Here is a 13,423-nt window from a genome sequence, read left to right as displayed (position 1 = left end):
TAGCAACGTTGCTTTCCTACAAAGAGCCCAGGAGCCTTTGCTGCTCTTTTAAGCCTTATGGGAGGGGCCAAACATCTCCTGGCCTTACTCCTGAGTCATCACTTTTGCTTTAGCTGCTCTTGCCTTCTGGCAGCTCTGTGCATGCGTCCACTAGAAACAGGCTCCTCCTGTTCCTCTGCCTCTCTGCTGTCCGACTCTGGAGGCTCCGGAGTCCGCACATCACTCCCAGATGGCCCTGGCCCCATCTCTGCCTCAGCCCTTGTCTGGCCCTTCCCCTGACTCCAGGACTGGTCCTCCCCAGCCTCCTCACTGTCCGACTCCGCCGCTAGCTCTGCGGGCTGCTGGCGGATCACAACAGCATCCAAGTAACATCTCTTAACAGGCACTTTGAAGGGGAAAGGCTTAGATAAGCATGCCAAGGATGGAAACGGTGATTCCTCATTTCTTTTGATGAGCAATTATTTGCACAATTTTTGTTTTTTACTATACTCTAACTTTCATGACCCATAAACACGTATTCTAATGTTTTCTTGTTTGCATTTTATCAATGTAATTGGTTTGGGTTACTTTTTCCCATTGTGTAAGATCCGTAGTGAGTGTTTTGCATACAGTTTCTCTTTCTGGAGCAAAACTCTTGTTTTTTGTCCAAGATCTGGCAACGATTTCCGTGCTTTTTGTAAGTGCGATTCGTAAAATAAACTGGCTGCAGTATCTTGTCATCCGACGCAAAATTGTTTCCTAGAGGCTCTGTGGATCGTCTCTCGCATCTTTCCCCCCATTTTCTTACTTGGGGATATGTTTTGCTGTCGGCTGTTAACATCCTTTGTTGCTGTGTGTTTCCATGGAAAAGTCTAAAGCCAAAATGTGCAGAGAATCAGAGTTTAGAATCAGGGCCTGTGCCAAAGAAGGAATCTAAAGTCAGGATCAGGAATGTGTGATCGATTGAAGCTTGAAGGGGGAAAAAAAAATGATTGCGCCATCACTGCAGCAGGTTAAGCCTGCAAACCATGAGAATTGATCCAAGCGATTCGGGAAACTAGGCAGGAGACCAGATACAGCAACTAAGGTGATAGAATAGTGGCAAGGAGTCGTTGGAAGGCTTCCAAAGATAAAGTTAAAAGAACAAGAAAATGCGGGTCTCATAACCAAGTTGTAGAAGTTTTATTTGTTATTATTTGCCCTCAGTGGTGGAATTCAAATTTTTTTATTACCGGTTCTGTGGGCATGGCTTGGTGGGCGTGGTGTGGCTTGGTGGGCGTGGCTTGGTGGGCATGGCAGGGGAAGGAAACTGCAAAATCTCCATTCCCTCCCCACTCCAGGGGAAGGAAACTGCAAAATCTCCATTCCCTCCCCACTCCAGGGGAAGGAAACTGCAAAATCTCCATTCCCTCCCCACTCCAGGGGAAGGATACTGCAAAATCCCCATTCCCTCTCCACTCTGGGACCAGCCAGAGATGGTATTTGCCGGTTCTCCAAACTACTCAAAATTTCCGCTACTGGTTCTCCAGAACCTGTCAGAACTTGCTGAATAGCACCCCTGTTTACCCTGTAGCTAATTCTCCTGTCTTAGGAAAGTTTCAACCAACTGATTTTCCCATGACACAACTGTATACAGGTCATTCTCATCTAATGGCCATTTTATTTAGGCCAGGGGTCTGCAACCTTAAACACTCAAAGAGCCATTTGGACCCATTTCCCACAGAAAAGAAAACACTGGGAGCCACAAAACCCTTCCCGTGCTTATTTCTTGAGCAGCCACAAAATAGCATATGTAGTTGAATTAAATGTTCCGTTTTCTTCTGGTGATGGTTATGATGATAAATGATATATACTATGATGATATACTTTGATATACTATGCTAATGATCTATCCCTATTGTCGTATGTACACTGAGAGCTTATCCACCAGAGACAAATTCCTTGTGTGTCTAATGACACTTCGCCAATAAAGAATTTTAATTCTAATTCTCCTGTGGACAGAGCGAAACCGAAGTAATGGAAGTAATCCCAGTTCTTCTGTGCCCTATTCAGGGCGTCTTCAACCTTAAACACTCAAAGAGCCATTTGGACCCATTTCCCACAGAAAAGAAAACACCGGGAGCCACAAAAACCCTTCCCGTGCCTGACTATTTCTTGAGCAGCCACAAAACTAGCATATGTAGTTGAATTAAATGTTCCGTTTTCTTCTGAAACTTTTCTTTTCTTGGATTTATCCATGGTTGGCCTACCTGGAGTTGAAAAGCTCAATAAATCGTGTGCTGGTGGGTGTCGCACATTGGCGGTTGTGATGCATATTTTGAGTGACAGGGAGGCGCAGCAGAGGGGTGAAAGAGCCACACGCAGCTCCAGAGCCGCAGGTTGCTGACCCCTGATTTAGGGAACTTTTGAAGTTATGACAGTGATGAAAAAGTAACTTTACAACCAGCCATTGCATTGAACACCACTGCAGGTTTATAAAGGAAAGGAAAGCCGAAGTAGGAACATAAGTACAGTCATGGCTTCACTTAACAACTAGTTCACGTAACAAACCGAGTTGCCAGTCCCAATTGTGGTTGCTAAATTAGGATTACCTCTGCTATCTTTGCATTCAAGAAGTGACAATCAACTTCAGCAAGAAAAAAACTAGAGTTTTCCCCCTTAATACTTTTAATTGTTCCAATTTTCTCCACCCTTTCTTGGAGGAGTTTTCTGGTGCGCGAGCCACATAACAGAGCAAATTTCTGTCATTAATTTGAGGAACACACCCACAGGTGACTTAAGTCCAACACATGATGGGAAATATCTTGAATATTTAACTATAATTTGCAATGGCTTCCTCTTTCTTAAATAAGATATGTCCTGCTCAATTTCATTTTGCATTGCTGAATGCAACACTTAAAAATGCATATGACTTGTCACCTCACTCAAACCAAGTTATGGCAGTGCACTATCAATTCTGTATATTTATTTGTAAGTGTGGTTTAAGTCAAAATTGCACAATTGTTTCAGCCTGAAATGCTTCCCTCGGCCTCAGCTATTATGCTGGGTTTGGTGTCTCTGCAAAATTAGTTTCTCCTCCCTATCTCCTTTAATTGAACTTTGCTACATTTAGACAAACTAGCAATAGCACTTATACTTATATACTGCTTTATAGCGCTTTGCAGCCCTCTCTAAACGGTTTACAGAGTCAGCAAATTTGCCCCCAACAGTCTGGGTCCTCATTTTGCCGACCTCAGAAGGATGGAAGGCTGAATCAACCTTGAGCCTGCTGAGCTCAACTGCCAAGTTGCAGGCAGCCGGCAGGCAGCAGAAGTAGCCTGCAGTACTGCACTCGAACCACTGCGCCACCTCAGCTCCACCATATAATAAACTATCATTTATTACAGTGCGCATGGCTGGATTTTGCCCTAGCAGCGGTCAAAATTTGACAGCTCAAATTCCTGCTACCTAGGGGTATTTTATGTAACTTTACATATTATCTCATTTATAGCCTAGTCTTAGATTGCTTCTCTTTTTATTCCACTCACTTGCCCCTATCAATCTATTTTATAAGCGTGTTTTAATTCTGCTTTACCAGTTTTGTAAGCTAGACTGTTTTATAGGTGCTGACAGATCACTTATGAATATATTTCTTGTTTTCGTCTGAGACCATAATAAAAAATTGACCTAACCTGTGCTGTTCACCTGCTTAGTTTGAAAATAGAAACTACTATCTGCCTGGAGATATTTTTATCTGTCTCCCAGGACAACAATCTGCACAAGCTGTTCCTTGTAAATTGTGACATTTTTCAGTCTTCCTTAAGCCCCCATGTTTTGTGTTTCCATTTCTGTTCCATTCTGCTGCTGTGATTTGCACATGGAAGTGTTTAAGATAATCCTTATGGGTCCTATTCATTGGAAAGGGGAAAGAAAAAAACTTGTTTAGACCATTTCCACATAAATTGCATGTTTTTCTGTGTGAGGAAGCCAGCTGCGTTCTCGCCAACATGATTTGGCTTCCATGTGTAATCTTAGGGTCTTGGCAGCCTATAAATATGAGCAATTAATTGTTTGTGTGCACATATCCATGTACATCTGTATCTCTGTCTATCTAGAGAAAACCATGGCCATACATAGACTCGTAAAAAAATGCAAGTAGAAAAATAGGGACCACCTTTGGTGGGAAGGTAACAGCGTTCTGTGCCCCTTTGGCGTTCCGGCCACATGACCACAGAGACGTCTTCGGACAGCACTGGCCAGTGGTGAGATGTAAAATTTGTTACTACTGGTTCTGTGGGCGTGGCTTGGGGGGGTTAATGTGACTGAGTGGGCGTGGCCAACTTTTTTTAAAAAAACCTTTAAAACCATTTTTTCTTCAACCTCTTCGGCCGAATGGAGATTTTGCAATATCCTTCCCCCAAGAGTGGGGAGGGAATGGGGATTTTGCAGTATTCTTCCCCTGTCACCTCCATCAAGCCACGCCCACCAAGCCACGCCCTCAGAACCGGTAGTAATAAAATTTGGATTTCACCACTGGTTGTAGCCTTCAAAATGAAAGTGGGGTTTCATGGCAATGTGGTGGAGGAAATAGTAATTTTTTACTAGAAAAAAAAATAATAAAAAAACCTCCTCATTTTTTGTTTTTCCAGGACTGCCCTGCAGAGACTGGTGACTTCCGTGCCCAGCAATGCTCAGCCTACAACGATGTCAAGTACCAAGGACATTTTTATGAATGGATCCCCATCTTTGATGACTCCAGCTCTCCGTGTGCCTTGAAGTGTCAAGCTTTGGGGAGACCTTTGATCGTCGAACTTGCTCCCAAAGTTCTGGATGGCACCCGCTGCAATGCCAAGTCCTTGGATATGTGCATCAGTGGAATATGTCAGGTACGGCATTCTTTGCAACTCGGTTTTCAGAGGTAAGGGACATGGTGGCTCAGTGGCTAAGATGCTGAGCTTGTCAATTGAAAGGTCGACAGTTCAGCGGTTCGAATCCCTAGTGAAGTGTTAATGGGGTGAGCTCCCGTTACTTGTCCCAGCTTCTGCCAACCTAGCAGTTCGAAAGCATGTAAAAAATGCAAGTAGAAAAATAGGGACCACTTTAGTGGGAAGATAACAGCGTTCTGTGCACCTTTGGCATTTAGTCATGCCGGCCACATGACCACGGAGATGTTTTCGGACAGCGCTGGCTCTTCGGCTTTGAAACGGAGATTCAAACGAGCACTGCCCCCTAGAGTCGGGAACGACTAGCACATATGTGCGAGGGAAACCTTTACCTTTCAGCGGTATCTATGAAGGTAGTTAGCAAAAATGAACCATGACAAAAATCAAACAGTGGAAGCCCCTATCTTGGCTCTTTTTTCTTTTTCTTTTTGACAAGAATACAGTAGGAATCTTCACTTTTGTATTTATCCCAAAGTTAGGATAGGAAAAACTTCATAGTTTGTTGAACTTTTGTTATGCACGCATGCTTGCAGGTACACCGAGCAACCTTGGCTGCTGCTTAAAAGAGAGGTTATTTATTGTTATGACCAAGAGACAGAATACTACTTTTGACACTCTTTTGTGAATTGCAAGAATGCAAATATTTAGACTGATCTATTTCTAGCCATCCCGGTGTTCAGTGGGAACATATTTGAATTTCTTGGGCTTTAGCTGTTGGGGAAACTGTCAGAGTTTGCAACAGTAATCAAATCCAGAAAGCACGCACAGGTAACTGATTCAGCAGGATTCATTTACTTCTCTTTATATACATAATAACACATGAAGTAATATGTACAATACCAAGAGTGGTTCTTCCAAAGTGGTAGCAAAACACAGGCAGAGGAGAGAACAGTTTCAGTTTAGAGTTGCAGACCAGTTTGCAGCTTCTGCACAGACTCGGAGTTTCATACAGAGCCACACCCAGATTCCTTCCAGTTTCAGTTTCCAAACAGTCCTCATTGGCTGACTTAGCTGCTATGCCTATTCATTGGCTGACCTTGTTACCATGTCTCTGCCAGTCATGAATTCTCTGACAGAAACACCTTTGTCAAGAGCTCTTTAAGACAACTAGTGGTATCCCTTCTAATGCAAATAAACATTAATGTGACAGCAACTCTTCCTCCCTCTCTCCTTCCTTCCTTCCTTCCTTCCTTCCTTCCTTCCTTCCTTCCTTCCTTCCTCCCTCCCTCCCTCCCTCCCTCCCTCCCTCCCTCACTCCCTCACTCACTCACTCACTCAAAATAACCTCATAATAATATGTTAGATGTTGGATAGCAAAACTAACATCTAGTTCTTCTGCTTAGTTAATGCAAATATTTCCCCTCCTCCCAGTCAGACTGGAGAATTGATGGCTGCAATATTTGTACAATAAAATATGTAAAGGCCTTTTGGAGACCATGAGGGGACTAGTCAGCTTGTTCAATAATCTATTTAACCAGAGAGTTAATGGAAAAATGAAGGGGTTAAAGTGTACTCTGTTTCTTTTCTTTCTGGGTGGAATTCCTCCTGGGGAGAGGCCCCTGATCTTACACTTGACTCTAAAAATGAGTGTTTTCATAGAGCTGATGAATGAGCAGCAATAGGCGTCTGCTGAGTGAAGATAATTCAAGTTTCCCGCCATAATTTCTGAGGAACATGTCAACGATAGAGTTAAAATTTATGGAGGCTCCAATAGCTCCCACAGGGGAGAAGGAAGAGAGAGATGGTTGAGCCTATGCATTACTAACTATGACAAGTAGATCGATTGCTCTGTAATGGAGCACATCAAATTACAAAGCTTTCTTCCCCTTTCTCCAAGCTGACCCTTTTGCTGTCACTTCTCAGGATATGAGAAGTAACTTTCTACCACACTGGCTTATCTTTTCGCTTAACCTTATGGCAAGATAACAGTTTGTGTAGCAAATCCAAAGCAAGCCCTACGTTGTTCTTGACATTTTCTCTGGATTTCTTCAGCTAATTCCCCAGAAGAAATGGATGAAGAATAAAAACAAGCTAGGAGTAATCCAGGATTCTGGCTTCAGACCCTAAGGATCATCTACATTTAAAACAAAGCGGGGATAATGATTTCCAGTTATGATTTGTTGGTGAAAACTAAGCTGTGTTTTTCTTTTGTGAGCTGCTATATTGCAGCATGCCAAACAAATCAACCCCTTTAGGCTGATGATGTTTTGTGCCAACCAAATCTCTTGTAGCCAAGACTGGTATCTAGCAGATAGCAATGGTTGTGAAGAGGTATGGGCAATTATATTCCTCACCACTTGCTCAAGGACTGTTGGGCACAAGGAACCAGAAATGACACAATGAGCTGATCAGAGTGGTATGCTTATGGTTGCCGATCTATAGGCAGGAGTCCCACCAGACTAAAGTGCTCATACTAGATATATTCTGAAAAGCTTTAAGGAGGATCACTGTAGAGGACCAGGCTGAGCCTGAGGGAGAGGTCAAATATGTCATCGGTCTCGAGTCCTTTCATGCCCACAAGAGATCTAATTCCAGCCCACCTTGAATTCCTTTGACTTTATTAGCAGATGCCAAGACAGCATAGAAGAACCCATGGAAGAGGAAGGGGCCAAGGTGGAGGGATGGGTGATGTAGGAGATGACCAAAATCTCCTACAATCACTGTAGAGGACCAGGCTGAGCCCAAGGGAGGGATCAAATGAGTCAGCAGTCTCGAGTCCCTTCAAGCCCACAAAAGATCTAATTCCATTGACTCTTATCTACCACCAATTTGCTTTGACCGTTAGTAGTTCAGGTTCTCGTAGAGAGTGTTAGCATGCAATAAACCTATATTCATGGAACTACCTTGATTCCTGATGTCCTGCGCTTGGCAATCTGCCTTCAGCCACTTCCTCCACACAAGGAAGGGGGACAGAAGAAGAAAAATGGTTGTCCCAGGACATACTATGAAAAATATCAGAAGAAAGATCCGAGGGTTTTAAGATAAATAGAAATTGTAATTTCATTCACACCCAGAGCTATATCTGAAGACAAGCAATCAATTTAGCTGGATCCTTGGATTACACAGATATCCCAGCCTAGATTTACTTTGCCAGCAGTCCACCAGTTTTGCAACACAAAATGTAAAATATTATCCACATACATAGATTTTAAAAAAATGGGGATGAGGGTTTTTTTTAAAAAAAGCTTCACTTTGAGTTTCCCAACCTCAAAGGTGCCCCTTAACTAATATGACTCCCCCACCTTTTTTAAAAAAAATACAGGAATAATTTTACCTAGCATGGTTTTGCAATTAAGCCTTCTTTTTGGCAACGTAGCTACTAACCATTCTATTAAACGCTTGAACGTGAGCAATTCAAGAAACCTTTTGACATGGTTGATGAGAAGAGTAGGTGTACACTCAGGGAAAAAGTGAGACATTTGGCAAAAAGTATAGCATTGGGATTACGACAACTTTACGGTGCACTGCCCTGGGTTTTATGTGATTTTAATGGCGTTTTCATTCCTACCTATAATTACTCCAGCACATAACAGTGTAGCCACCTTGGTTAAAAACAAACACACCACACCTAAGAAAATGGCCCTCTCTCTGCCATTTTTCTTCTATCACGGGGGGAAAAAAAATCTGTACCTGGAATTGACAAGTTCTGCGTCATTAATATTTTCTGCTATATTTTTTAGTATTTTTCCCAAAAGGGTGGGGGTAAAATATTTAATATTGTCTGAGTATCAGTCTCTAGTATTTTAGGTGTGTGTGTGTGTGTTTGTAAGGTGGGGTTTTTTTTTGATACTTTTAGAATTTAGCAATAACTTTTACTCCTTGTTTTACTGGAAATTATTATTTAAAACCTTGTTTGTACAGTACAGAGATCCAATAGAAAAATATACCCGTAGTTTTCAGAGTATAAAACACACTTTTTCCTCCCCTAAAAGAGGGTGAAAATTTGGGTGCGTCTTATACACTGACTATAGCCAAAAACGTGAGGCAGAGAGGCGATGATGGTCTATGGCAATCCCTGCAGTCTGGAACAGCTGATTGGGGGTATTCTGGGAGGCCAATCCACCCGCATATCAGCTGCTGGTGCTGAATCAGGCTGCAAAAATGTGCTGAAGCTGACTGGCTGTTTGCTATTTGCTGCAAGGACTCAGAGTTTGCAGCAGCAATCACTTCCAGAAAACACACACAAGTAACTGATTCAGCAGGATTCAATAACTTCTCTTTATATATAATAACAGATGAAGTAAATATACAATACCAAAATCAGGTTTTCCAAAGCAAAGCAGAGGGGAGGAGTTTCAGTTTCAGTTTTGAGCAGCAGACTAGTTTAGACTAATTCAGCACAGACTCAGAGCTGCAGACCAAAGCCATGTCCAGGCTCCTTGCTGTCTCCTTCTATGTTGCTCACACAGCAAATATTGTTTCAGTTTCCAAACAGCCCTCAACTCTCTCACACACTGACAGGACACTAGCCAGATGAATACCAATGGATGCTGGTAGGCAAAGGTACATTTTTTTTCTTATTTTCCTCCCAAAAACTAAGGTGCGTCTTATACTCCGGAGCATTTTATACTCCGAAAAATACGGTATTTGTAGCTCAGGGTGACTTATACCAGATCAACAATCGAGCAGTAAACAATACCCCAGAACAGAATAGAATAGAATAGAATAGAATAGAATAGAATAGAATAGAATAGAATAGAATAGAATAGAATAGAATAGAATAGAATAGAATTTTATTGGCCAAGTGTGATTGGACACACAAGGAATTTGTCTTTGGTGCATATGATCTCAGTGTACATAAAGGAAAAGATATCTTCATCAAGAATCATAAGGTACAACCCTTAATGATAGTCATAGGGTACAAATAAGCAATCAAATCATATTAGGAAACAGTCAATATAAATCTTAAAGATAACAGCAACAAGGTTACAGTCATGCAGTCATAAATGGGAGGAGATGGGTGATAGGAACGATGCGAAGATTAAAAGTAATGCAGACTTAGTGAATAGTTTGATAGTTGTTGAGGGAATTATTTGTTTAGCAGAGTGATGGCGTTGGGGAAAAAACTGTCCTTATGTCTAGTTGTTCTGGTGTGCAGTGCTCTATAGTGTCGTTTTGAGGGTAGGAGTTGAAACAGTTTATGTCTAGGATGCGAGGGGTCTGTAAATATTTTCACAGCCCTCTTTTTGACTCGTGCAGTATACAGGTCCTCAATGGAAGGCAAGTTGGTATCAATTGTTTTTTCTGCAGTTCTAATTATCAACTTAGACAAACAATTAAACAGTAAACTGTCATGCCCCTGTCGGAGCCTGAATCTGGACAGGACAAGCCAGAGCTGGAGCCAACAGAGATCTAGGGGGCAGCTTCATTGGCTTCAGAAGAATGTGGGGTGGAGCAGGATGAGGCAGCCCAAGGCCCCCTCAGGATTGGGATGGCTTGTTAGCAGGGAGGAACAGGGGCAGGATGACTGGCAAGCAGTGAAAGGGCAAGCAGTGGAAATTATGAGCATTAAAGGGGAGTTTGAACTCTCAGCTGGCTGTGTGGCCTTCGTGCATGGGTCATCACAGTAAAATATAGCCTACTCAAGACTCTCACCAACCCTGCGGGGGGCAAGCCAGTTGTATATAAACAGAGTGCAAACCCCACTCCCTTCTGGCACTGATGATGTTACCTAGGTGGGTAAGGAAATGTCTGCAAGAAAACAATCAGACAGCACCAAGGACTCCACTCTTGTACTTATACAATAGAGATTTATAAAGATCTTTTAAATATATATTTATAAAGGTATGGAAAAATATCCTTTCCTTCATTTTCTAGGACTTCGGGCCACTGAATGAATCTGAATTGGGGGACAACATCTAGTTTCTGGTTGTAAATAGGATCACTATAGCAGAGCAACTAGGTTACACAGAGAGTTGTCTATAGAGAGTACGTATGAACTGAGACTTAAAACCGACTTATGGTGATTTAATGATGCCAACTTACAATGCTTCTTTTATGAATTTTTTTTTTTTTTAAAAAGGGAGCCCAACTAATGCATTTCAAACTTTAGGAAATGCAGCCCTGCTACCAATAGTAATTAAAAAGTGGCATTTGGCTGCTTTCCTAGAATCTGACATATTTACCTTTTCCTGGTTTAGAAAGAGGCATTCAACCATCTAGATGATCCACTTTCCCTGAATAACAAAAAACAGAAGGAATCAAATGAACGAGTCAAAACAAAGCGAACCCAAACAACAGCAGCCAAATTTACAGGGTGACCAACAGCTGCTCCAGCATGGAAGCGGGCAAAACAGAGAGATGTGCCAAAGTTACATAACTTGGAAATTCAGTTCTCCTGACTTCTGACACCTACTTATCATTAATCGCCAAGGCTTGGCAAAGGTTTTCAAGTTAACTCATCTAAATATCTAAAATCTAAATAAATATGTCATATGACTGCTATGGGTGATTTTGTTCTTCTGCTCAGGAACTATGCTGCAGCTACCAAAAAAAGCCAACACCGTCCTAGGCTGCATTAATGGAAGGATAGAATCGATATCATGTGAAGTGTTACTACCACTTTATAAGGTGTTGGTAAGGCCACACTTGGAATACTACATCCAGTTTCGGTCACCACGATGTAGAAAAGATGTGGAGATTCTACAAAGAGTGCAGAGAAGAGCAACAAAGATGATTAGGGGATCAGAGGCTAAAACATATGAAGAACGGTTGCAGGAACTGGGTATGTCTAGTTTAATTAAAAGAAGGACTAGGAGTGACAAGATAGCAGTGTTCCAATATCTCAGGGGCTGCCCCCAAAGAAGAGGGAGTCAAGCTATTCTCCAAAGCATCTGAGGGCAGGATAAGAAGAAAGAAGAACCCCTTGCTAAAATTTTTGAAGCCCACCCTTGCTGAAAATCTCTACAGACATAAATCATACGTGAAGCTCAGAGGCCAGCACATAAAGTAGGCCTCTCTATCTCCTCTGTGAAAGTTGCCTTAAGATCACTCGGAAGTCTTCACAGGGTTGCATGTCAGAAAGAAAAGTGCCTAATCTTAGTACTTGATCTTCTACTGCCACTGGTAGTAATATTAGACTTATTTTTCCCATCCCTGTGGCTGGGATTCTGTGAGAATGACCGGAATTAGGTGAATTGCGGAAGTTTCTCCCATTACACTCAGTATGTAGCTTCTTGGGATAAGCCAAGACTAAAAATAGTACCTCAAGGAGATACTTTGCTCGGCATGATCAGTGTGTTAGATAGCGTTATGTTTACTGTCTTGACTTGGCCTTTTTTTTAGTCTTCTCCTCTTTCCCTCCACCTCTTCTTTTTGGTGATATTTAAGTCCTACCATCTGCTTAAGAAATGAACATTTTTTGAATGTGGCCAGTTCTGCATTAACCTTCACATATCGAAATGAAACATCCTGTGTTCATGGTTTTCATTTAAATCTAATTTGTTGGCTGAATCCAAATGGGAAGGAGAACTATAGAAACAGCTGTGGAAACTTTTTTTTTTTTTTTGCTGATTTCTGGATTTACATTTTGAGAAATATTTATTAAGTTCTATAACCACTTCTAATATATGGAGCCTATTTTAGTCTTCACCTCTCCTCGTTTGTATTATTGTGGGTTATTCAGGAACCCTAGTTTTCAATCTCTCTCGTAATTTTAAAGCTGCTGATTTTTTAAAAAATACTCTATTTCCCAAAGAATGAATGGGTGGAAATTTAACTTTTAGTATAATCGTTGTGGTGATATGACTAGATTTAGGTATCTTCAGATCTGCTTCTATATGTACCGTGGAGTGATTCAGAATGTACAATCCAACAAAGTTGAAAGGGAACTTGGAAGTTTTTATAAATTGTAAGGATACAGCAACAAAATTACAGTCATACAGTCATAAGTGGGAGGAGATGGGTGATAGGAACAATGAGAAGACTAATAGTAATAGTAATGCAGCCTTAGTGAATAGTTTGACGGAGTTGAGGGAATTATTTGTTTAGCAGAGTGATGGCGTTCGGGGAAAAAAACTGTTCTCGTGTCTAGTTGTTTTGGTGTGCGGTGCTCTATAGTGTCATTTATGAAATAGGTGTTCTAACTTTTAGTCGAAATTGTCATTTTGAGCTGTTTGCTCAGATCCTACCTTAAGAAATAAGGAAAACCATTTCGTTGGCTTGTTTCTTCACCAACCCCTGGTCTACTGGTCCATGGCCCATTAGGAATTGGTCCATGCAAGCAAGCGAAGCTACATCTTCAGGGATGCTAGGTAGCATGAGAAATCATTTCTCGGTCCGTGGGAATTTTTTTTCCACAGTTCCAATTCCTGGTGCCAGTGATGAAATCCAAATTTTTTTACTACCGGTTCTGTGGGCGTGGTTTGGTGAGCGTGGTGTGGCTTGGTGGGTGTGACTTGGTGGGCGTGGCAGGGGAAGGATACTGCAAAATCTCCCTCTCCACTCCAGGGGATGGATACTGCAGAATCCCCATTCCTTCCCCACTCCTCGGGGAAGGATATTGCAAAATCTCCATTCCCTCC

The 13,423-nt window shown here is 41.9% G+C and overlaps 1 protein-coding gene across 1 annotated transcript in view; it reads left to right on the top strand.

The window, feature by feature from the left end:
• The window catches only part of ADAMTSL3 (ADAMTS like 3), a 171,168-nt gene that overhangs the window by 73,421 nt on the left and 84,324 nt on the right, over positions 1–13,423 (top strand). Inside the window, 1 exon segment of the mRNA XM_070953816.1 lies at positions 4,608–4,844. Within this exon segment, the coding sequence (XP_070809917.1) occupies positions 4,608–4,844 (237 nt within the window).

The sequence above is a fragment of the Pituophis catenifer genome, unplaced genomic scaffold (genome assembly GCF_029215685.1).
Source record: "Pituophis catenifer annectens isolate HBS135680 unplaced genomic scaffold, rPitCat1.0.hap2 SCAF_14, whole genome shotgun sequence".
Taxonomy (NCBI): Eukaryota; Metazoa; Chordata; class Lepidosauria; order Squamata; family Colubridae; genus Pituophis; species Pituophis catenifer.
Note: the sequence above shows the minus strand (reverse complement) of the source record. Positions and strands in the feature narration are given on the sequence as shown.